The sequence below is a fragment of the Rhinatrema bivittatum genome, chromosome 1 (genome assembly GCF_901001135.1).
Source record: "Rhinatrema bivittatum chromosome 1, aRhiBiv1.1, whole genome shotgun sequence".
NCBI classification, from domain to species: Eukaryota; Metazoa; Chordata; class Amphibia; order Gymnophiona; family Rhinatrematidae; genus Rhinatrema; species Rhinatrema bivittatum.
In genome coordinates, this window is record NC_042615.1 from 342,384,373 (window position 1) to 342,408,350 (window position 23,978).

General features: G+C 43.1%; 1 protein-coding gene across 3 annotated transcripts in view; it reads right to left on the reverse strand.

Annotated features, from left to right (window-relative positions):
* Positions 1-23,978, reverse strand: part of AFF1 (AF4/FMR2 family member 1) — a 377,818-nt gene that overhangs the window by 224,602 nt on the left and 129,238 nt on the right. For all 3 annotated transcript variants that reach the window (XM_029599151.1, XM_029599161.1, XM_029599173.1), the window contains 2 exons: positions 12,957-13,077; positions 10,712-11,581 (listed from right to left, as the gene is read on the reverse strand). In XM_029599151.1, the coding sequence (XP_029455011.1) occupies positions 10,712-11,581; positions 12,957-13,077 (991 nt within the window). The remainder of the gene's footprint in view (positions 1-10,711; positions 11,582-12,956; positions 13,078-23,978) is intronic.

Below are 23,978 nucleotides of genomic sequence, written 5' to 3' on the forward strand. Positions count from 1 at the left end.
TTAGCCGGATAACCTGTGAGTTATCCAGTTAAACGCCGCTGAATTCCAACCTCACAAAAAATAAAATTGAGGGGGGGGGGGGGCGTGGAAAATCACAAAACAAGTGAACCAAGAAGAAAGAAACCAATTCCACTGCACAATGTCTAGGATGAATGTTCTTCTAAAAGGAACCACTTAGTTAACATACCCCACCCCAAATCATCCTACTTAGCTACTCTTACCATTAAGAATCAAAGGAAATCGAAATGCCACTGGGCTTTCTTTCGTTGGAAGCTCATCAAGCTATCATGCCGACAGATGAAAAGCAGGAATACAGAACAAAAAGTTAAGGGAATTCCATGAAGATCTGCTTCAGTAGGAATGGGAACCAAAACTGTCTTGGCTAAGAGAGGGCAATAACAATCATAACCTTCTGATTCTTGCAAGTTACAGGAGAATGTTTTGCCACTAGAAGAATCAAAAGGATATGCGTACCGAAGACCCTCTGGCCAAATTAGAAAAAGCAACCAAAGCTAATTTGTCTTTCTACCCTCTCTTCAAACAAAAAGGAACCTTCTTGTTCAGAGGAGATGCAAGTACATCCACCACGGGCGAACCCCACTTGTGGAATATCTGATCTGCAACTCCTGTGTGCAAGGACCATTTGTGTGGTTATAGGACCCTGCTCAGCTTCTCCACAATGGCATTCTCCTTGCCTGACACATATGTGGCTTTTACGACCATCCCCTGCGAGATGGCTCTTTTCCGCCTTCTGACAGCTTCCCAACATGGGAGGTATAAACCTGTTTCTCTCCAAGCTTGTTTAAATAGAACATGGCTACCTGATTGTTCATCTGGACAAAGAGTTTTTTTGGTTGATTTCTGAAAGCCTTTAGAGTGATTAGGATCACCCCTACATTCAGGAAATTTATTTGGTGGAGCTTTTCCTGGGCAGATCAAGGCCTTGGGTATTAAGCTCCCCAGTCCAGGTTGGACACATCTGTAGTTAGAATAACTTGTATGAGAAGAATTTAGAAGGATATTCCTTCTGCCAGATTTGATTGGACCAGCCACTTGGTTAGAAGCTATCCACAGAAGGGAATCCCAGGGTGACTTAGACCTTCTTGTGGAAGAATGGCTTTTGCTCAAGTTGTGACAAACAAGAATTCTATGAATTCCAATTGAGATGATGGGCTCAGTTTGGATTTGGAGTAATTTGAGCCCTAGTAATTCCAACACCTGGATGGTTTTGCTCATCAATTCTTCTGCACCTTCCTGAGAACGTCTCTTGAGCAGCCAATTGTTCAGATAGGAAAATATGTGCACCCCGAGTTTGTGAAGTTGTTTGGACACCCCTGCTAATTATTTTGTGAATACTGGGGGTACTGATGTGGCAATTCCCTACCTCAAATCTGAGATACTTCCTGTGGCTTGGATATGTGTATAAGCATCTTTCAAATCCAGGGAATGTAGCTAACTCTAAGACTGTCCCCTTGCTTTATGATGGCTTTGCTTGGTGCAAAGTGCACCATACGCCATCTTGAATGTCACTGGCAAAAATACCCACATTTTGAGATCTTGAAAACTATCATTTGTACCTAACCACATAAGACAATAACCAAGTCAGGCAAAAAAGCATATTATTCTGGAGGATTCAGTTATCCAGCAATAATTGTCACAAGCTACTCCAAACTATTAACTTACAAAACAATCATAGGGGCAGAGAATAATCGTAATTCTGTACTGGCCCCAGATCAATATGATGATTTTGCAACCTTCTTCTCAGAATGAATAACTGATGTTTGTAAGTAATAATGATGTCAAGGCCACTGTCAACAATAGGGTGAATAGGACTAAATAGGATCTATTCTCACCATTAACTGAGCACAAGTTCCTTCAAATCAAAATAAAAAGGAATATCATCCTGTCCTGCCAAACCCCTGCTCCACAGCATTGTTAAAAGCCATATGGGAGGATATCTGTGCCCATGTTTCAAAGTCTGTAAACCTCTCCTTGACTGAGGGTGCACTACCTGAAACATGCATCAGTCCACTCTATATTGGGGGAGAAAGAAAAAGAAAAAAACCAAACAAAACCTTTTGCTAGTCCTTCTGATTTCAGCAATTATTGTGCCATTTTATTCCTATTCCCCTCAAAAATAATTGAAGTGGTTGTATTTAATCAGCTGACTGGTTTTCTGGATAAGAATACTCATTTGTTCATTAGCAAGCAATTTGGTTTCTAAGTTTTTAGTACCAAAACCTTGCTATCATCAAGTTTTGATTCAATAAGGTAAATGTTCAATAGCTGGATGTGCTGTGTAATGGTGCTTTTAGACATCTCTGCCACATTCGATACATTAAACAGAGTCTCCTTTCTCACTTAGTCGAAATAGGTATATCGGGTACTATACTGCTGTGTCATCTTGGAATCCAGTCTCTACTGGTGCCCCTCAGGGATCAATGCTCTCCACTATATTACTGAACATTTACCTTATTCCACTTTGAAAACTGTTTGCATCCATTTTGTAGCATACTTCCAAATATGCTGGCGATATTCAGTGTTTTGACCAATTGTAAATATTACTACCCTTATCATAAGGCTTGGGGGTAACTGCACAGAGTGGAAGTTACTACCCTTGAAAGAAACATGGCAGATACTTCCATATGAAACTTGCTGGGCAGACTGGATGGCCTATCTGGTCCTTTTCTGCCATCATTACTATGTTATTCTGTACCTGAACATTATCCGGGGTCCACTATTTTGAAGTTTATCACTATTTATCTATCTGCAATTATGCAATGGTTACATCACAACAGGCTTGCTCTTAATGTAAAAAAAAGAGAGATCATTATCCTGAGCAGATTTCCTCCAGTCAATGCATCCCTGGCTTTTGTATTTGAGGATCATTCACTATCAATACCTGCACAGGTATGCAATCTTGTTGTGATCCTTGATCTGGACCTGTCCATGCATTCTCACATAAAAATCAGTTGCAAGAATTATTCGTCAAATTGTGCATGCTTCACAGATTAAAGCCCCTATTGGACCCTGGTGACTTCTGTACAGAGCTCCAAGCACTTATCCTGACTGGTATTGATCATTGCAATTCACTTTATGCTGTTTTCCTCTACATACTCTCAAAGCCCTTCAACAGTTCAAAATTTGACCACCTGCATAATCGAAAGATGAATGAAAGATCATATTACTCCTGTCCTCTTTTCCCTCCACCGGACTGCTCTACAATGCAGGGTGAAATTTAAACTTGCTATGCTTATCCATATTCTAAAAAAAAAAAAAAAAAGAGAAGAGTGCCCCATCTTCACATCTGTTCACCTGTAGAGTCCTACTCGTGCCTTGAGGTCCACTCACCTGGGGCTACTGGAGATACCCTCTGTGATCTGCACACTTAGTAAGAGTCATGTAAGCAGGGTTTTTCCATTGCTAGCTCTCTTTTTTTTTAGAAAACTCTCCCTGAGCTGCTACAGTCTTTGCCTGATACACAATATTCAGAAAAGCATGAAAAACCTCATTTAGCGTGCCTTCAATTTAGAGGCTTAGGTTCATGAAGATTGGTCTCATGTGTCTATAGTAATTTACTGGCTATCTTCTTAAGTCTGTATGTCGATTCTATGAATGTTTTATTTTGTTCCCCACTGTAAATTTTGGAGCATGTGGGTTATAAATCTTCAGTAAAAATGTGTTAGATATTCAAATGCTGCTTAGCCAGATAAATCAGACAGCTGGATATCTTGGGAGCGGACAGTTGGTGGATCAAAGCAGGACAACTTATCCTGTTAACTTAACCTGATAAGTAGCTATATTCAGTCTTATCTGGTTAAGTTAACCAAATAAATTAGACCTGCTAAACAGCAGGTCAGAGTTATCCAGCTAACTAGTACTTATTCCGTTGTATTCAGCAGCATGGTAATTCCTTCTAAGTTATCCAGATAAGCTATATCTGGATAACTTAGATAACAGGATATCTTTGAATGCTGGACCCAATCTAATTTTTAATTAAGTTGCCCAGGAAAACTATCTTGAACTTTTTCCTTACAATGAATTTGTTCAAGACTCTTAGGTCTAGAACAGTGTTTCTTAACCTTTTTTATGCCATGAGCTATCTGGTAGCCAAGACCTCTGAGAAGCCCTCAAATTAGCTGGAAGGCCTTAGAGCTCGATATATATATACAAATGCCTTGGGGAAACTGCCTCTCCTGATGCAGAGGGAGACTGCATCCATGTCAATACCATTCCAGGCACCAGCATCACTAAAATTCTCATCAGTGCCCAGAGGATTTCTAGAATGGGTTGGACATCTGTTTGTATTGATGACAGTGTCCTCAATGCTGATGCACCTATACAAAAGAAATAGCTACCACCTCTTAAATCTCTGCTCAGTTCTTCCTTGAAAATTATTGATGCTTAGACAACTTTGGAAGAGTGAGGTCACATCTTCCTGATTTTCTTGAGATGTACTGGTGGCTGTGATTCAGCCTCTAGTTTACTGTAATCCCCTAGATTCTATCAAGCATGAGCAATCCTCTCTGCAGGGATGCCTGGAATGATATATGGCACTTGCCAATATAACCCTGCTCTCAACATCATGCACCAACTGGGATCAATGTTAATATCTTTGCCTTCACTCGATGCTCCTCATTGTTTTCTTTAAATATCAATGCTGATGAAGAATAATCCTTCGCTTCTCTTAGAGAGGTGTAGTTAGACGATGGCCCATCTCCATGGCCTCTACTGATGCTCAAAGTGCAATATTTCCTCAATCTCAATGCATTGCTAGCTTCTGGGCAAGTCCTGGACCCTTTGATGCAGATGGCCCTGACTTATCTTTTTCATGAGCTCTAGATGGGACTGAGAGCCTCTGGGAGTCATCTCCTTACATGCGGATCATCCCAATATGTCATGGCTGGCCCTCAGTCAAAGTACCATATCTACTATGGATCCCCATGACAGATGTGTGCATGTGAACACATACTTTGCAAAGACAGTGGTCCCCTTGTGCTCGAGGGACATTTGGTGAAAAATAGTAGCTGCAAAATTAGATTTGATTTTGAAAAAAGAAACTTGACCAATGCTGCTCAGTGGTCAGATGTCAATGCAATAACAGATGTGCCAAAAAAAGTAACTCAATGTAAAAATTATCTAATGGTCAAAAGAGGTTGGAAACTGGCTGAACTGAGGAAAGTCATGTGGAAAAAGATGGTTTTGTGGCGTTAAAAAAAATATTCACTCACCATGGAAAAATTGCAATCATTAGGCTCTATGGAAAAAGTGAAACTGAGGAGGGCCCCACACAACTGTGAAGAGGAATATCTCGCACATGTGCAGAGCACAATGAAAACTCTAGAAACTATGCGATCATTGCACCAGCTAGTCTCCATCGGGCATCACCTAGCTGTGAAGACAAAATATTCTAATATATTTTATTTCTCCAAGAACAACAGGACAAAAAAAAACCAATGGCAAAAGAAAAAGCAAAAGCAAAAAAGACCAACTACATCACAACCACTTTGAGAAAAATTGCCAGTACTACATTTATCCCCATTCACTTGATATTAATTACAGAAGTACTTTCTCAGACCATTCATATTCAATACTTTAAAACTCAGACACCTGTATCAGGTTCCAGGGGAAGCTGCAATTTTTATATTTTTGACCGAGGACTGCTTCTGTAATAGCTGAGAAAGACGAGAAAGGGAGAATCCCTAAGTGGGTATGAAGGAAGATGCATGACACCAGGGCCTTTGGACGGGCAGTGGGAGACTGGCGACTCTAGAGCACCAGGCCCTGTGGAGCCAAGTGCTTTCTGAGTGGGCAGGGTGCCAGCATACTAGGGCAACACTAATGCTATAGGAGTAGTACTTGCAAATCTAAGATGCTGCACAGCCGGTACACCACTGAGGCTGCATCAGCTACAGAGTCAATTCCCCACCTCATACACTTGCAGTCAGCCCTACGTCCTGGACTATCCTCATGAGATTAGCATGACCAGTCAGCTCACAAGTTTTAAAAACACTCTTGCGAGAGCCAGTAGAAACATGCTGTTCCAGCTTCATTCACAAGTGGGATGAGGTCTGTAAGCCACCCCAAGACTACTTTTCATTTATAGTGGGATTGGCTATTGAACCTGATAAAAACTGTCACTCTGGTGGGCCTGGGTGAAGACCTATATTGCTGGCAAGCCCTAGATTGAGAGGAGATGCCACAAGTGCTGCCAGTGTGGGAAAGGAGGCAAGGTTGGAAGGAGGGATGAGATCTTACTTGGGTTCAGGTTGCTTGAAGAGATGGGTGTTAGCTATAGGAGAGATATAGAGAGCTGGATGTGAAGTTTGAAAGAGGGTTGAAGGGAGAGACTGAAGGGCAGAGATAAGATGGAGGACTGGGTGGTGAGAAAGGGACTTGGGGGGAGAAACATAGCACCGGTAAGCTGAATTTTTTTGTTGTTGTTGATATGGGAGTCAAGAGAGAAATCAAATCATTAAGAAGAGGGGAAAGAGGGGGTGCTATGATTGGGAGAGAAAAGCCTGAAGATGGGAGATGGACGTCATTGGAAGGAGCAGGGAGAAATGCACAAGTGGGCAGGAGAGGGAGGATAAAGGGACCAGACTGGGAGGGAGAAAGGATCATGCAGTAAGTAGGAGTGGGGAGGTGGTTTGAAAGAGGACCGAGCAGGGTGGGATGAGACAGGCAGGAATACGTGGGTGTGCTGAACAGGGAATTATGCAAAATTTGTTTTTGTGCTCCTCAGAGATCAAGCAAACCTGAAAAGTGTACTATGAAGCGTTTTTAGGCTGTTTTATGCAGCGCTTTAGTTTAAAGGATGCTTGTCCCAAGCTTCCACCATTCCCTTTGACAGGTGAGTTACTGCCACTCTGCATGTGAGACACAGTGAAACAAAAAATGTATTCTAAGGGTGATCTGAGAGCACAATGCTGTTGCCGGAAGACAAAGAACAAAACTTAACATTCACAAATATTCCTGACTCCAATTACAGTGGTAAACTACTACTCAGATTTTTTTTTTTTAAACAGGTGGTTTAATTCTCCCACTCTGACTAGGATCCAGATGGTGGAATCTGCTGGCAGGGTGTTGAACCCCACAAAAACATTCATACAGCTTCTCAATCTCAGCCAAAAAGCCAAGATAGGACTTAACTCATCTCATAGCCCAGACCTTACATTCATCATATATTTTTTAAGTGGTTTAATCCTCTTCTTTGGAATGGTTATAATGTTTTTATGACCCCCTAGTGGGCCGCCCCTCTAAGAAGAATGCCCACCTGGGGCATCAGAATATCATGCTGCTGCCCTCAAAGCAGCTGCATGGGAAAAGCAGGTTTTGGGCGTGCCATGGGAGAAGTTTCACCGGGCATGCATGCCACACCATTGACAGGGAACTAGTCAGCCACATCACTGAATGGGGACCCTCTCATCAGAACATTGAAGGGAGGGGGAACCACCATGCTTGGTGACTCCTTGGGGTGGGTTTGGCCTCACAGGGTTGTTCACATACCCCCCCCCCCCCCATGTTGTACTGCTTCTCAGTCTGTGCCAAAAGACCAAAAAAGGACCAACCATAGTTCATGGACCAGAACTTCTATTCATGGAACATATAGTTGTGCTTCCCAAACAAGCAGGCCAATACAGTAAAATTCGCGGGCGAGCAGGTGAGCGCGCACACAGGCCACTATCCTGCACGCGCGATTCAGTAAAAAAAAAAAAAAATTCAAATTAGGGCCCGTGGTTAGAGGCGCTAGGGACACTAGCGCGTCCCTAGCGCCTCTTTTTGGTCAGGAGCGGTGGCTGTCAGTGGGTTTGACAGCAGACGCTCAATTTTGCCGGCATCTGTTCTCAAACCCGCTGGCAGCCATGGGTTCGAAAACCGGACGCTGGCAAAATTGAGCATCCGGTTTTCGACTTGCGAGCCGCGGGCAGATTTTAAAATTTTATTTTATTTTTTTAATTTTTAACTTTTGGGACCTCCGACTTAATATCACCATGATATTAAGTCGGAGGATGTACAGAAAAGCAGTTTTTACTGCTTTTCTGTGCACTTTCCCAGTGCCGGCAGAAATTAATGCCTACCTTTGGGTAGGCGCTAATTTCTGAAAGTAAAATGTGCGGCTTGGCTGCACATTTTACTTTCTGTATCGCGCGGGAATGACTAATAGGGCCAACAACATGCATCTGCATGTTGCGGGCGCTATTAGTTTCGAGGGGGGTGGACGCGCGTTTTCGACGCGCTATTACCCCTTACTGAAGAAGGGATAAAGCTAGCGCGTCGAAAACGCCCATCCAAACGCGGGGTAACAGTGTGTACTGTTCTGTATCGACCTGAAGGTTGTTTTTGTTTTAGTTTGTTTTAACTTTTTCCACTGAACTTTATCATATCAGAACACACAACCATGTTACAGTGAGCTTGTAAAGCAGATCATATATTGGTACAAGATGTCCAAACAAGTACCTCCAAAACTATTTAGAAACAGCCACATCTGCATGCATACTGCATCAACTGTTTATTTTGTGGGTTCAACTGTGGAAGAAAATTCTGTAGGGGAAGAAAAAAAAAAAAAAAAAGATACTGGGTAGAAGATTACTGTTATTACAGTAAAATAATTCTGAAAACCCAGTCTTATTTCTATGATTTATGTTTTGTGCAAACGTGGATACGTTTGTGGGGGTGGGTGGGTGTGTGCAAAATTTTATACAATTTTGAATCATTGCATCATTAGTCCAAAGCTCTTGCTTCCTACAGCTTTTTGAAGAGGAAAAAATTCAAGCCAAAAATAAAAAACTACAAAAAAACCCCCCCAAAAAAATGCTAGTTCAGTTCAGCAGTGCAGTGCTAAATTTAGCCTGTCTGAAACAAACGTCCTCTGTATCGCTCCATGGTGAGACCGCACCTTGAATACTGTGTACAATTCTGGTCGCCGTATCTCAAAAAAAAGATATAATTGCGATGGAGAAGGTACAGAGAAGGGCGACCAAAATGATAAATGGGATGAAACAGCTCCCCTATGAGGAAAGGCTGAAGAGGTTAGGGCTGTTCAGCTTGGAGAAGAGACGGCTGAGGGAGGATATGATAGAGATGTTTAAAATCATGAGAGGTCTAGAATGGGTAGATGTGAATCGGTTATTTAGTCTTTCAGATAACAGACTAGGGGGCATTACATGAAGTTAGCATGTGGCACATTTAAAACTAATCAGAGAAAGTTCTTTTTTACTCAACACACAATTAAACTCTAGAATTTGTTGCCAGAGGATGTGGTTAGTGCAGTTAGTATAGCTGTGTTTAAAAAAGGATTGGATACGTTCTTGGAAGAGAAGTCCATTACCTGCTATTAAGTTGACTTAGAAATTAGCCACTGCTATTACTAGCAACTGTAACATGGAATAGACTTAGTTTTTGGGTACTTGCCAGGTTTTTATGGCCTGGATTGGCCACTGTTGGAAACAGGATGCTGGGCTTGATGGACCCTTGGTCTGACCCAGCATGGCATGTTCTTATGGTGCGTTTCCAGGAGTTTATGCTTGCACATCTCTTTCTCTGGCAGTATCCTGGCTAGCATATAGATTGTTCCTTTAGTTCTATCATTGAACCCCAACAACAACCCAGATAGACAGACCACAATGATACAGATGAAAGATGTATAAAGCTGAAAGGATGGACTTGAAGAACAACATCTTGAGAAACAAGTGCAAAGACATAGATATGTTTTATTTAACAAAAAACCCCTTAAAATTTAAGAAAGAAAATATAAAGGCATAAAAGACAAGAGACGTAAGAATAAAATCAAAACAGGAGGCAGCAGCGTCAAAACACCAATGAAGATTGTACTGGATGAACAGAGTAAATGCTGACTGCTCTGAGGCATGTAATGTTCTATTACTGGGCTAGCCAAGTTTGGTCCTGGACTGCCACAAACAGGTTGGGTTTTCAGGATATCCATAACGAATATGCATGTGGTATATTTGCATACAATGGAGGCAATGCATAGGGAGGGGGGGAGGCCCAGTGGCCTGCTGTCCCAGAACAGCTGACCAGGGCCAGCAGAGATTTTTATTTAGGCAGTGGTAGCAAAATTCAGAAGGAAAATCAGCGTGAGATCGGCGAGCTGGCACATGCTCACGGGCCATGTGGCTTTCTGTTATAAAGGAAACCCGCGAGAGGGGCCTGTGAACATGCAGCAGCACACAGGCCCATCTCACTGGCTTTACCACTTATTACTGCCAGCTCAGTATCCAGAAATGGCCAATAAGGGGAGTCGGGGAGGACACAGAAAGAAGCCATGGGGCGCGTGGGATTACAGAGTATAAGGGAAAGGACTTTCCCAACCGCTGCTATATCTTTGGATGGGGCCTCCCCCCACAACAGCTTCTATTCTGGGGATCCTCCCTAAATTTTTGCTTGGAAGCACAAATTCTGAACTTAGCCAGTGCAAACAAATGAAGAGGAAAAGAAAAAAAGGTTTCTCCTAGAGCATCACAGTTGATATGGGGGGGGGGGGGGGGGGGGTTACGGGGGTCTGATCGTGATCCCCAGCACAGGCTTTTACATCATTCTAAATACAAACTCTGTGACGAGTTAAGGCGCTCTGCGTGCTCTTTCAAACCAACCAATCAAAGAAGCAACTCTTCAGTCGCACGGTTTGAGGTGCTCATCACGGACTGAACAAAAAAAGTTAAAAGAATTAAATTAAAGAGACATGACTAACCTCAATGGATTCGGAAGGCATTTTTAGCTTTGAGAGCTTGGCCTTGGCACTCGCTTTCATGTTCGTGAAAGTCTGTCCATGATAGTCCTCGGGCAGCGGCTTCAGTTCTGGGGACTCGCTCGGTGCCTGATCTTGGCCATCCATCGGTCTAACGTACGCCGTAGGTTTCTGCTGCACTGCACTGGTTTTTGAGGGCAAAGGAGGGGGGAAAGTTTGTAAGGAAGGCCGAGTGGCTACAGTCAAGTTAGCAGCTGAATTAGAGCTGTCCCGTGCTTCCTGGTCATGAGGTCCTGCGCCTGCAGCCCGGGGAGATTTTGCTGGATGGCGGCAGACTTTTCTGTGGCCTTTGTTGGGTTGAATTCTGGAAGTGACACGCTGGCTGGAATGTGAAGGGGACAGTGGCTCCACCAGAGGGGACAGAGAAGGGAGCAATGGAGAAAGCTTTGTCAAGGACGGCAATAACTGCTCATCAGCAAAGCAATCCTCCTCAGTGTGCTGATCACTCTTCCTGCATTGCTTGTTACTGCTCTGACCTTGGCTTTGGTCCTGAGTATGGGATGAGCTGCAGCTTTTAGTGGGCAAACCTGAGCATTTCTCTGTGTTGGGCCGAGTCTTCTGGTGCTGGCAGGAGGGAGGAGCCGCCAGCCCCAAGGGCCGGTGGTCAACGTTTTGGAATGAGGGCTGCGACATCCCGCTGACTTTTGCGGGGTGGCGCGAGCGGTCAGGTTTCCCCTGGGAATTCAGTGGGAGAGAACTTTTGGGGATGTCAGTAAGATTCTGATGGGATTTTGTGCTGCCAAGTTCTTCTGCCTCTTCGTAATTACCCAGCATGGTTTGGATTCGGCTGGACAGTTCATCTCCTCTGATGGTCTAAATGTAAAAGCACAACAAACAAAGTTAAAGGAGAAAAAAAAATACTAGAGGGGCAAACAACAGTAAATTGAACAGCTCTCAGGGCAATGAGACGTTTATTGTTAGAGTTCCAAGTTTTTGTGGGAGATGTGTCAAGTGATGTGTTTTCAAAATACAAGCACAAGCTTAAGAGATAACACCTAAACCTGGTAGACTCAACGGACAACCAGAAACATAAGTAGTTAAAAAGGTTTCAGGGATATACTGTGCTATGCTCAATGTGCAAATTAAGTTTAACATCTCCAACCAGAGGTCACCTACTGTATGCTAAATCCTCAAAAAAAAACGGGCAACGAAACGTTAGTATATCCTTTATGCTTGCAGGCCAAGCTCCGCTTTTTTAGTTCATCTTTCTCAGGGACGTTCTTGTCTGGAAGCGGCTCACTCACTGCCGACCTCAACGATGGTTCATACATAGGTGGAGGAAGCCAACAGAGGAAGAAAGTTCCTTGGATGTTCCAGACAGTCAGTCGTGGAATGTAAAAAAAAATAAATACATAGCCCCAACAACTTTGGATTTGTTAAGATGTTTTTAAAAGCTCTGAAAGGTATACATGAGAATTAAAGTCAATCTGGCTGCTTCTGGTAAATACTGTGACAGAAGGCAGATACGTATATGTCATTACAAAAATGGTCTATCAGCTCCCTATTGAAATTGGTTAATTAGCATTTAGAACAGAATTTATATATTCACTTTTCTATTTCTGCATTGTACTTAACCTCGGGGAAGAAATAAGATTTTTTTAAGTTTCTGCACAATCCATTTACTGTTGTCATTGCTACTAAGTCTGGGCACTGCTACTCTTTGTAAGCTTGTGTCAGTGCCACTACTACACCAGGAAAGGCAAAACCTTAACAGTGGGGTAAGAGCTTTAAAAAAAAATAAATATACAAATAAACCCCCACACAGAACAAAAGCAGAGTTACAGGAAAAACAATAGACATCTACTATTCCAAAAAGTAAGCAGTTTAACATTCTTGCAGAAAACAGGACAGCAGCAGTCTAACGTGGCAGGATATAACATTTTTTAATAAATAATTCTATCAATTGTGTCAAAGGCGTGAAAAATATAACCAAAAACAGGAACGCTGACATTTTAGGACCATGACAAGAATTACTTCACTAAAAGGAAATGCTCTCTCTCTCTCTCTCCACATCTATATACAAATCTCCCTATAGATTTTATTCCTGGAAAGACTAACATACATTTTCTTTAACTGAGCAAAATATATATATATATTCATATATATATATTCATATACACACACACACACAGATATAAAGAACACAAGATATATACACTATGTATTGTACATATACTATTAATATCACCTTGTAGGGTTCTCCAAAGAGCGGAGCACTATCATGGAAAGATTCTCTCTCTGGAAGAGCCTCTTGATTCCTTCTCTCTCTCTCTTTAAGACGGAGCAAATTTCTATCTTCATTGTATAAGCTGTAGATAAACATTCAAAGAAGTCATTAGTCTGAATTTTTACTACTTTGATAAAAAGAAAAATGTGAAATAAAGCAGCCATATATCAACTTCATCTTGGTTAGGATTTTAAGGGGGGAGGGGGGGTGTTGGGGCTAAATCTGGCTCCTGAACCTGCTAGGGATGGATGGTACTGCACTGTCAGTGTCCACAGTCCATGGGGGTAGGGAGTCCCCGGCCATCGCACTGGCTGGGCTCAGGAGAGCGTGCAGGTGGACGGAACCGCACTCCATAATTCTCAGTAGGAAGGTTACCATTGCAGTGACTGTGCTAGAAAGGAAGTAGGAGATGAAATCAAAACAGGGGAAATAATTTTAAAAAAATAAAAATAAAATAAACCCTAGATAGCTGCGAAGGCAGCAGTATGGCACCGTAGACCCAGCTAAAGACTAATTCAATGGCACTGAAGCTGCTGGGCAGAAAGGAAAATTAAAATCAAGTTTTCAAGAACAGTCTTAGACGTGCTCATCTCAACACCCATTTTCATCATCAACTCGCGGCAATTTGCTCTCATGCCACCAGGTAAGGGTGGGCTGTAAGCATTCTCCCAATTGAGTCAGCAGCTCTGCCAGCCAATCTGTGATGGGACAGTAGTAGGACAGCACTATGCCATCATGCAATTACTGCATGCAGCTTGTGGGCCACCCCTCATCCTGCTTTAATGACAAGAATTAGAAACAACTGAAGAATGGCTTGGAGACTTATGAGCTGGATCAAACGGACTTAGATAAACGGTGCAGAAACCCTTCTGCTGGAAGTTCAGAGGCGGCCTTGGGTTAAACACACACCAATTTCCAAATCTTTTTAAAGCCATGGTTCCTGGGGGCAGCTGTTTCTGACTTAATTGAATCTAGCCTCCATTTGGGCTATGATGCCGCAATCCTTTCTCTCAACTCCCCAGAATTTTTCTCCTATTTAATATCCCCCCTCCCAACTCATGGAGCCCAGTCACCGTGAAAACAGTTCTTGGCCAGGGGACATGCAGCAGGTTCCTTCCAATTCTGAGTTCCATGTCCAGCCACTAGGAGTCACCAATGCACATCCTGGAGGCTGTGAATGAAGCATTTCCAGCCCACCCAGGGAAAGGATGACCTAACCCTGGAATCAAATCCACATCCCCTGTAGGGCCCACAGCCACTTTTTATGGATATAAAATTCTATACTGTCCACTTAAATTAGGCAGAAGGGGGTAGAATGAAACCTAGATGTGGGTTTAAGTATGGGAACTTGTATATTCATCTTCCGAAAATGGTAGAGGAGCAAGGAGAGAAGATAAGACTGCCTTGGATAAGTGGATTTATCCTCTAGTCAAGCAAGCTTCTACTGAGTTTGAGGAGAATAGGCAAGAACCAGCAGACAGATTAGTTGGGTTGATTGTTCCTTATCCTCCATCATCTATTCGTTAATACTGGATACAATGCATGCACATTGAATTAAGTCAAATACTACGGAGCCACTTCATTTAGGCTTTTTCCTTCCACATGCTGTGTCTATGGCAAACAGGCCCTATGTTTCAGCACAAAATGAAACTTTCAACATTTAATCCCAGATTGGTTTCAAAGCCGTGAACAGAAAACAGGGACGTAATTCCAGACTACCTATTCAGAAACTGATTTCTGGCATCATTAATCCATCACTGGGAAGGTTTGGGTGTATGAAAATAGTATTTAAATAAAATTTAAAAGAAAGGCAGAGTTTTAAAAAACTGTTAATGCCAATTAACTCCCCATAGTTTATTATGAAAAATATCAAAATGAAAAAGAGGGGATTTTTTTTTTAATTAAAACCAAGTAAAGTCACAGTCAACTGAATTATCTAAATATATTTTTCAAATGTAGTTGAAAACAAAGCGCATACAATCCATATGCACAAAATCTCCTGCAAGAAAATGGCAGGCCGAGACCATTCTGTAATCGTAACTCGGTCTGTTGGGAGTCATGCTCTCTTTGTATGAGGAAAATGTTTTCCGACAAGGACAGCAAAAGCTGCCACCACATTCACATTAGGAAAAGAAAAAAAAAACCAAAACACTAAGCAGACAAGACCCAAAAAACGTTCAGATCCACCAAAACAGCCTCACATGCCACATCAGTGATGGTCAGCGTTCACAAGCCCAGGTGCCACAGTACTAGTTTATAGTCAATCATGCCAAAATACAGGATGTCCAGTTCTTCAGACCAATGGATAGATAGTGGGTGCTGGACTTAAAATATGTATTCTTTATACAGTTTGCTATATTTGTGTGTTGGTCACTCTGCGTTACATTTCAGAAACCACATTTTTCTGCTCTTTTGGGAAATTTAGTGATCAATTGAGTTTCCTCTGGGTCTATTCTCTCAGTATCCCACCAAAAAACCTGCCTCTTCAAAACGAAATACAATTAAAATGATTTTCTCATGAGATATATAAAGACAGATCTATCTATGCATTCTGTGCAGGTGGGCACATTTTACATGCATAAAACAAAGTAGTGAAAACTGCCCAGCGTTTTTGCGGGTACAAGCGTACACACGGCATAACAGTGGGCATTATAAGAAAAGGGACTGTTCCACCAGGAACTTGTCCAAGACACTTTTAAACCCTGCCATGCTGATCACCTTGATCATATCCTCTGCAACAGATTCCACAGCTTGATAGTGCATTGTGTGAAAAGTACTTTCTACAATTTATTTTAAATCTGTTGCATATTAAATTTCATGGTGTGTCCCCTTGTTTTAGTATTATTTGAAAGTGTAAATACCCATCCTTTCCCTATTCCACCCAACTCATGATTTTATAAATATCTATCCTACCTCCCAGTCATCTTTTCAAAGCTGAAGAGCCGTAACCTGTTTAGCCCCTCTTCATAGGGGAACTGTTCCATCCCATATATCATATTTGTTGACCTCTATTTTTTCTAGTTTCACTATGTCTTTGAGATGAGGCGACCAAAATGGCAAGCAATATTTAAATGGGGCTGCTCCTTAGATTGATGGAGGGGCATCATGTTCTCCGTTTTGTTCTCCATCGGATCATTTCCAACATTCTACTTGCTTTTTTGTCCACCTCTACAAACTGAAGGGAAAGATTTCAAGGTCTTTTTCCTGAGTGGTGAATTCTAATACAAAATAGCATTGGGCACCTGCAGTTGGGATCATTTTTTCCCCTAACTGCATCATTTTGCACTTGTCCACATTAAATTTAGTCTGCCATTTAGATGCTCAGTCGCTAATCTTGCAAGTTCCATCTAAAATTCCTCAAGTAATGCATGGAAATAAAGGTCATCAAATAAAAAAAAAAATTTGCACCAATAACAAGGTATCACTATATAGTGATACCTATTTATTGGATTAACAATACATTTCTTGCTCAGCTTACAAGAGCTAATACTGTCTTCAGAACAGAATTCAAATGAGCAAAAGATGGCATTACCAATAAAAAATAAAGCATCTTATATGCAATAAGTGAATCAATAACAGGGTGAAGGGGAAGGGGTGGGGGATGGGTGATCAGAAGGAGACAGGCAATATAATTGTATGGCTTATAATAGGTTAGAAAACCTAGGTCTTTACAGAGTCCTTTCTTGTAAGTTCCAAAGTCTCTGATCATTTTAACTTCAAAAGCCTTGCAAGCAACCAAAATAATTTAACAAGTTTGAATAACTTTGGGTTATCTACAGATCTGATCACCACACTCTTTGCTCCTTTTTCCAGATCATTAATGAATGTGTTAAAACAGCACAGGCAAGACATCTCTCTGCTAAAACCATGTTGATGGGAGCAGAGCAGGATTAGGGATTTGGAAGCGCGGTAGTTTAATCTTTGCTCTGCTCCATACTGTCCTGCCTCCCTCCTATTCCCCACACAGGACAGGAGAGGCTGGATCAGTGAGCAGCAGGGGGAAGAGCTATTCCCTGCTGAGTGAGACTCAGCCCAGCTGGGAAACAAAGTCTTCAGCTGCCCGCAAACTTTTATCACGTTAGGCACAGGCTATTGGCAAATCCAGGCTGTGTCATTACTGGTTAACAAGTTTCTCTTTTTTTTTTTTTTTGATATAGCACATTCCTCCTGCTCATTTGGAATTTCGGGACAGTCAGAACCAGGGCTGGGGTCTATTGCCATGAGCCTTCATTTGAAGCTACCCAGGGATTCCCCCCATTTATATCTTCTACCAATTTACTTTAAACCAATCATTGTAGCAACAGTCTTCAGCCAGAGGGCCATGCGCCTTGTGTGCTTCATGGACCCTAAATTCTCTATCCTGCTTTCATGTCACTCTTGTGCTGATCCTCCCTAACCTGGACAGCAAGGGGAATGGCGCTTAGTGCTGCATCTTCTGCTGCGTAAGGCCAGTACTGGGGATTGGGGAGAGGGAAGCGTTAACTGAGGAAAAGAGAGGGAGGAAGAGAGGGAAAGAAAGAAGTCCCATTCCTTCTGCCCCTGAAGCAGCAGCAGCAGCAGCATCTATGTCTGCCCCACCCCTGACATATGTACTGTAATTCACATTTTTCTTTGGAATCCACCTTGGGCCATCGCAGGTCACAAATGGACAAACAAACCCAAAAGCACATTTCTTTCATGAAATGGTCAAAGCATATGATTTTCAGCACATTTACAAGTATTAAATGTACGGTGACAAATTACAACACACTCATAGCCGATTATGTTACCTTGTGGATAATCGCTTCTCTTAAAATTATTCCTTCACACTAACACTGTCCCACGTTTCCACAAGCAGCAGCACTGATGAATGAAAAATGCTGAAAGTATTCAGAACTTTAAACCACCTTACACCTGCCGTGTCACAGAAGTGCCACATCACCAGAATTATTACATCGCCAGGATAATGTCACAGTCATGGCAGACAGGTGCCCAGCGCTCTTGCTACCCAAAAAAAAATATATATATCTGGTGAGGGCACTGGAGCGCCCTGCCATTTAGTTAAGTATTTTTGGATTAGCATAACCTTTAGCTTGTTTACCATGTCCTGCAATTTCTAAGCAAGTTACTTGAAAAAGCAAAAAGGGGCATGAATGCAAACATCAAATAACCAAAACAATTTATCATCAGCTGACCCTAATGACCACCTAAGCCTGAGGGATTTCTGCCTGTGTGCTATCTAGCGTGGACTCTATTTGTAGGGAATGTTGTTCAGTCAAGGGATCAAATAGCTGGCTGTCAAATGAAGGTTTATACTTTTATACTGTAAAGCACATACTGTTTTGCTAATCAAATGTTGAACTGGATGCGAGTGCTTTCATATGAGTTAAGGATTACTGCCGGGGAACTGTTTAGCTCACCATAAAATTACTGGCCAATTCCAGATGCCATATAAATTCCATAGGAATAGTGCAAAATTCTTGAAATCGGGTTTCTGTGTGAACTGGTTTCTTGCCGATTTGAAAGCGCAATCCTGTCTGCTCTGGAATTATCTGGTTGATGCAAGAGTGGTGGGGCATGCAGTACTGGACTCGCAGGCACTAATACTGTAAATGAGGTTAGGCCTGCATTATGGTGAAATCCCACTGGCTGCTGTCATGGCAACTAGCACTAGCGGCCTAGACCGCAAACAGGGCACAGCTGAGCAGCCATTTGTCACTGGCGTGGGTCCTCACTTCATTAGCCTAGCCCACTGTCCACCAGACCCTATGAAGTGGCCAACCTGCTCTCAACCTTTGGCCACCTCATGCTGGAGGTGTGTGTTTGGGACCTCTAAGCCAGGACAATTCCATTTCATGACAAAAAAAAGAAATGGTTCTTAAAGTTCTGGTTTTAAGGTGAACTAAAAGCCTGCATTAACGTCTTGAGGTTTAGTGTATCCAGCAGGCATGCAACAGTGAAAAGTTAAAAAAAAAAAAAAACCCACCAAAAAAAAGCTGACCCAGTTTAGGGTACGTCAGTATCCGATACGGAAAATGAAAGGAGTCTGTATTTACGCTCTGTGGCTACACAGAATTAAGAATGGGTATTCAGCACCGCAGGCCCAGCCAAAGCAATCAGACTGCAGGATTTCTACCAGCAACACGTTTACAAAATTACCAGACCAGTGAGCATAACTCTTGCGCTGTCATGTCCGTGACCAAAATGTCCTTTAATTTCAATCCAAAGAATCCAAATCCATTCTTACTCACCTTTCCAATGACGATGGAGTACAGTAGGTAGGTCCCTGCCCCAAAAATCCCCCAAAGACACAGAATGGGGGAAGAAATGGTTGCTTTTTTCTATGAATCTACTGTATAGGCACTGTGGTTCCTCCCATCAGTATTGCCGCGATACAAAACAGGAGGAATAGAAAGCAGCATCACGCAAAAAATTAAATCTTAAAATTTCTGGACGCCCAATATACATGTACAATATACACGGTCTAGGCCTTGCATATTGTGTGTGTTTTTTTGTGCCAGCAGCTGGAGAAAACAAATGCTTGTACTGAGCTTCCAAGTTCCTAACCTGCACTGACAACGTCTCTTGGGCGCCTGATGCAGAGGCGGCGTTAGAGAAGCACAATTACCCCTGGCGCCTCCTTTGTTTGGGGGTTTTTTTTTTTTCGTGGCAGCTCATTACCCTATTGGGTCACGCGCTCGGGAGAGATGGGTGAGCGTACGTTAGGAACGTGGATGCTCAATCATGAGCGCCTGTTTTTCGCATGCCAATACGGCCCATAGTGGGCAAAGGTAATTATAAATTAATAGAATGGTCACATTCCCACTTTACAGCATGTGAGCTGCAGCCACAGCACTGGCCGTGTCTGGACTTGGTTCTGTTGGTGTACGTAACCCCCCGCCCCCCTTCACAGGAGATCACCTTTCGAGACTGCTGAGTACTAGCCAACTCACTGCAGCCTTTGGAAAAATGCACGGCTTCATGCTGTGGGGAAAGGGGGATCAGCAAACAAAACCAGTCCACACAAACTATGTTCCAAAACAAGAACCACGCATTTATTAAAAGCACAAAAATCAAAGTCATCACACAGTCCAAAATGCACAAAAATGGGAGCAACAGCTTCTGAGACAGTTCACAGTTCTTAAGGTGGTTACTCCCTCTCCTCTCATGCAGCTGGAGTCAAACAAGAATTTTCCAGGGCTTTCCACTGGGACCTCCGGCATTCCCTAGGCCCAAATGATATACAGAAAAACAGGAAACCTCTTCTCCTTTATTCCAGCATTCGTTGGCTCCAGACTCCCCCACATAGAAACGGTGCTCCCAAATCCTTTACCTGGCCTGCTGACCTGGCAGGGAGAGACTACTCTCTCTAGTGGACCAATAAAATCCAAAGCTGGCTACCACACTGAGGCTTGCCCTCCGTGAGCTTCCAACAAGCCATCTTACTCCGCAAGCAGACTCCTCTCAAAGCTCTTTCCAGTGCCTCATGGACGCACCCTATATAGCCACCTACCCCCAAACCCATCCCATTTGGGGGGAAGACCCTTCCTATCACTGACAGCACAACCTGATTCCCCCTGAACTTCTCCATTGCTGGAAGGTTCACAATATTCAAGTGCAGCACTATATACGATAGTGAAATCTGACCGAGGTCACATGTAGAATAAATGGGCAGAGACTGCAGTTTCAGACACACAGGCCTTATCACACAGATATACAAACAGCCACCTCTGTTAATAAGAACCACACACATACTCACGTGCCATGGCCTTGCCTCTTCTGTTTAGCTTCCCCAGTGCCAGTTCTCCTCCTGTCATTCAACCTGACATCCTCTTCCAATATTTTTCTTCGCCCTTATCATCAGCTGTCACCCCCTTCCTGGCTCCTGTTGCTCCTTCTCCTGGACTTGACTCTCTCACCCAACCCTCGGTCCCCTTTCTTTCAACTTTCCCTCCCTTCAACTTAAACTCCTGTCTACCCCCCCATCAGTGGGTTTGTTTGTTTTTTTTCACTCACCACATCCTCCTTTCCTAGTTTCTCTCTGTCTTGTGTTTCTCCGTTTCCTTCCTTACCTGAAATTAGAATGGCAATACCAGCTACAACAGACGGTCTCTTGCGTGACTAGGTCTGATATCCGTAACAGTGCAGGGGTAACAGCTTCGGGGACCCTCTACCCCAAACCTTGGCATTCTGGGTCAGAGACAACACAGAGACTGCATTTTAACAAACAAAATCAAACTAAACAGACATCTAGGCTCCTGGTCCAACTAGGCAGCTGCATAACGGGCAGTGCAGCTCAGAAGACGGCACTGCCAATGACGCAAACAGCCTCTTGAATAACATTTCCCAGCAAAGGCCATGCTTTTCACAATATTAGTTGCAGTCCATCTCAGACTACCAATCCTTACTTGTGACTCACATCGTAAGACTCAGACTGCTTTATTGGTTTTATTTTCAGAGCCTTGCTCATAAGGGTTTAAATGGCTCTAGCAGAAACAATATAAGGAATAAATCCATAACTAACCCAAATGACAAGAACTGTTACTCTGCAATAGGGGATATCATACGGCTCCAGGGGCATAGTGCGTATTGTGCACAAGCAGCACCAACTTTAGAAAAGACGTGTGTTGTACACCACCGATTTTAAATGCCTGTAGCTGCCGAGAGATCCCATCCCGCCCAGTGGCACGAGGGAAGGAGGCCCCCTCAGTCACTGAAGGATCACGCCAGGCTCGGCGTCCAAGCGGAGGAGGCCCGGGGATCTCATCCCTTTCGCGCGCAAGTGGGCGCCCGCCTGAGAGAGGGGGAAGGGGGAGCCCATGGGCGGGTCTGAGAAAGAGAGGATACTGCATGTGTGCGGGTACTTGTGTCCGAAAGAGAGGGAGCCAGCATGTGGATGCACCTGAGACAATGGGAGGGAGCTAGCATGTATGTGTATATCTGTGAGCCTGTGTGAGTTTTGAAAGAGTATTTGTGTGAGCATCAGAAAGAACGTGTATCTATATGAGAGAGGAGTAAGTTTGGGCACCTCCCTTCTCCTCCCACTAATCCATGACAGTTTCAGGGTGACCGGAAGTCATAAGTTCCCAGGTATGCTCGAGAAGTAAGGTATTTAATTAAGATTGTGGAGAGGTGTTTAGGATCTGAGGGCTACTTTTGTTTTTTCCTCTGTAATCTATTCAATATGCCACATACAAAAAGGAAGGCGAAGATTTAGGGAGGTTACTACTTCTTCTCCCTTATCTGAGCCTACAACCACCTCAGATCCAGGCATTCTTTTCACCAGTACCTAATATTCAACCGGTGAATAGGGCCATTAAAAGAACTGGGCATGGAGCGGGTGTCCAGTCTTCCGGCCGAAACATCTCTCAGTCCCGATGCCCCGAACACTCCTCCTCTACCTTTACCAATTTCTCCCTATTCTTTAATAGTTAACCCTCCTAAGGAAGGGACTGGAGAAGGAGCCTTGGCTAAGAAAGGGCAACAACAATCCAGCATTCTAAGTGACAACTCTCTGCAGTTAGGTAAACCTGCGGAAGTTACAATGGACTCCGTCTGGTCAGCTATTAAAGCACTTGAATTAGCAATAGTCAAGTTAACAAAAAATAACAGAAGTAGCCAACCAACGAGTTACTAATATTGAGACTGCTGTGACAAGGATAGAAGGAGAAAAGACTCAACTAGAAGAAAGAGTGAATAAGATGGAAAGTTGTTATCAAAGATTCATAAAAACAGAGATACTCTATGATAAGAGACTTGAAGCAATTGAAAACACTCTGAAACAGAAGAGGGTGAGTGGGAGTGAGTTATACAGAGGGAAGAGGACCGAGTGGGTGGGTGACTGACAGAGGAGTGAATGGGAGAAAGTGAGTGAGGGGGAAAGGGAGGAATGGGAGATAAGGGTAATGAAAGAAGAAAATGAGAGGGGGTGACTGAGAGGGAAGGGTAATGAAGCAAGGGAGTGAGTGAGGTGAAGGAAAAAGGAAGGGAGGAAGTAGAAGAGGGCAGAAGGGTGCGTGTGATTGTGTGAGTAAATTTGTGTGCACCCTCCTCTCCTTCCCCCTACTAATCCACCACAATTTCAGGATGACTGGAAATGAAAAGCTTCCAGGGATGGAGAGATGGGGGTGCAGAATTTTCTTTTATCCTGATTAGTTTTAATTGGGTGTTTGATATGTGCTGTTTTGAAATATTTGATTGATTTTGGGGAAATGTTTAATGTTTTGTTTTTTTTATCCTTATTCTTTATAATTGAGTGATGTAATTGTCATCTGTTTTGAAATATGCTTTTTATTAGTTTGGTTTCCTGTTATGATTGATTTCTATTTCTTGACTTTGTTTTATGAGGAATGGTGATATTTCGGTTTTGATTTATTGCACTGCATATGAGTCTGGCTTTTAGGGGTTTCCAGTATGGGTTTTTGTCTGCTCCTTACTATTTATACTTTATGGTCTGCATTTGTGACTGAGGTGAGGTAGTCAGTTAGCTGGGGAAATGTCCTGCACTTGTTGGGGGTGAAGGTTTTTCTGTTTTTGGTAGAGGCTGAGAATCCATGATTGAAAAGGTTCCTCGGGTGCTAAAAAAAGATGGCGCTTAAGCCTGCTGGATACTGATTTGATTACTGTGTCGAGGATAAGCCGCACCCCACCCTGCCCTGTGGCCCTCGTTACGCTCGATAATTTGTAATGTGGCTCCAGCCCAAAAAGGTTTGCCAACCCTTGCCCTAGCAGATACTGTTACGGACTGAGAAACCAGCAGGTAAATGAAAGCCTCAGGTCAGGCCTTTAACAGTCAAGACCTTTCTAACTGGTGTTTCATGATGCCTTCTGAGTGGCCCCTAGAGTTAGGGAACTGATTCCCCACCCCTCCACCCCCATACGCCTTAGCAACAGATGCCATCATCCCAAGTCAGTCCAACGGCTTCCTTAATTTTAGTGTAGTGCAACGTGGGGTGACACTTAACTGCCGTGCCCCTTGACAGGCCAAAACATTCTGCCTAGGCC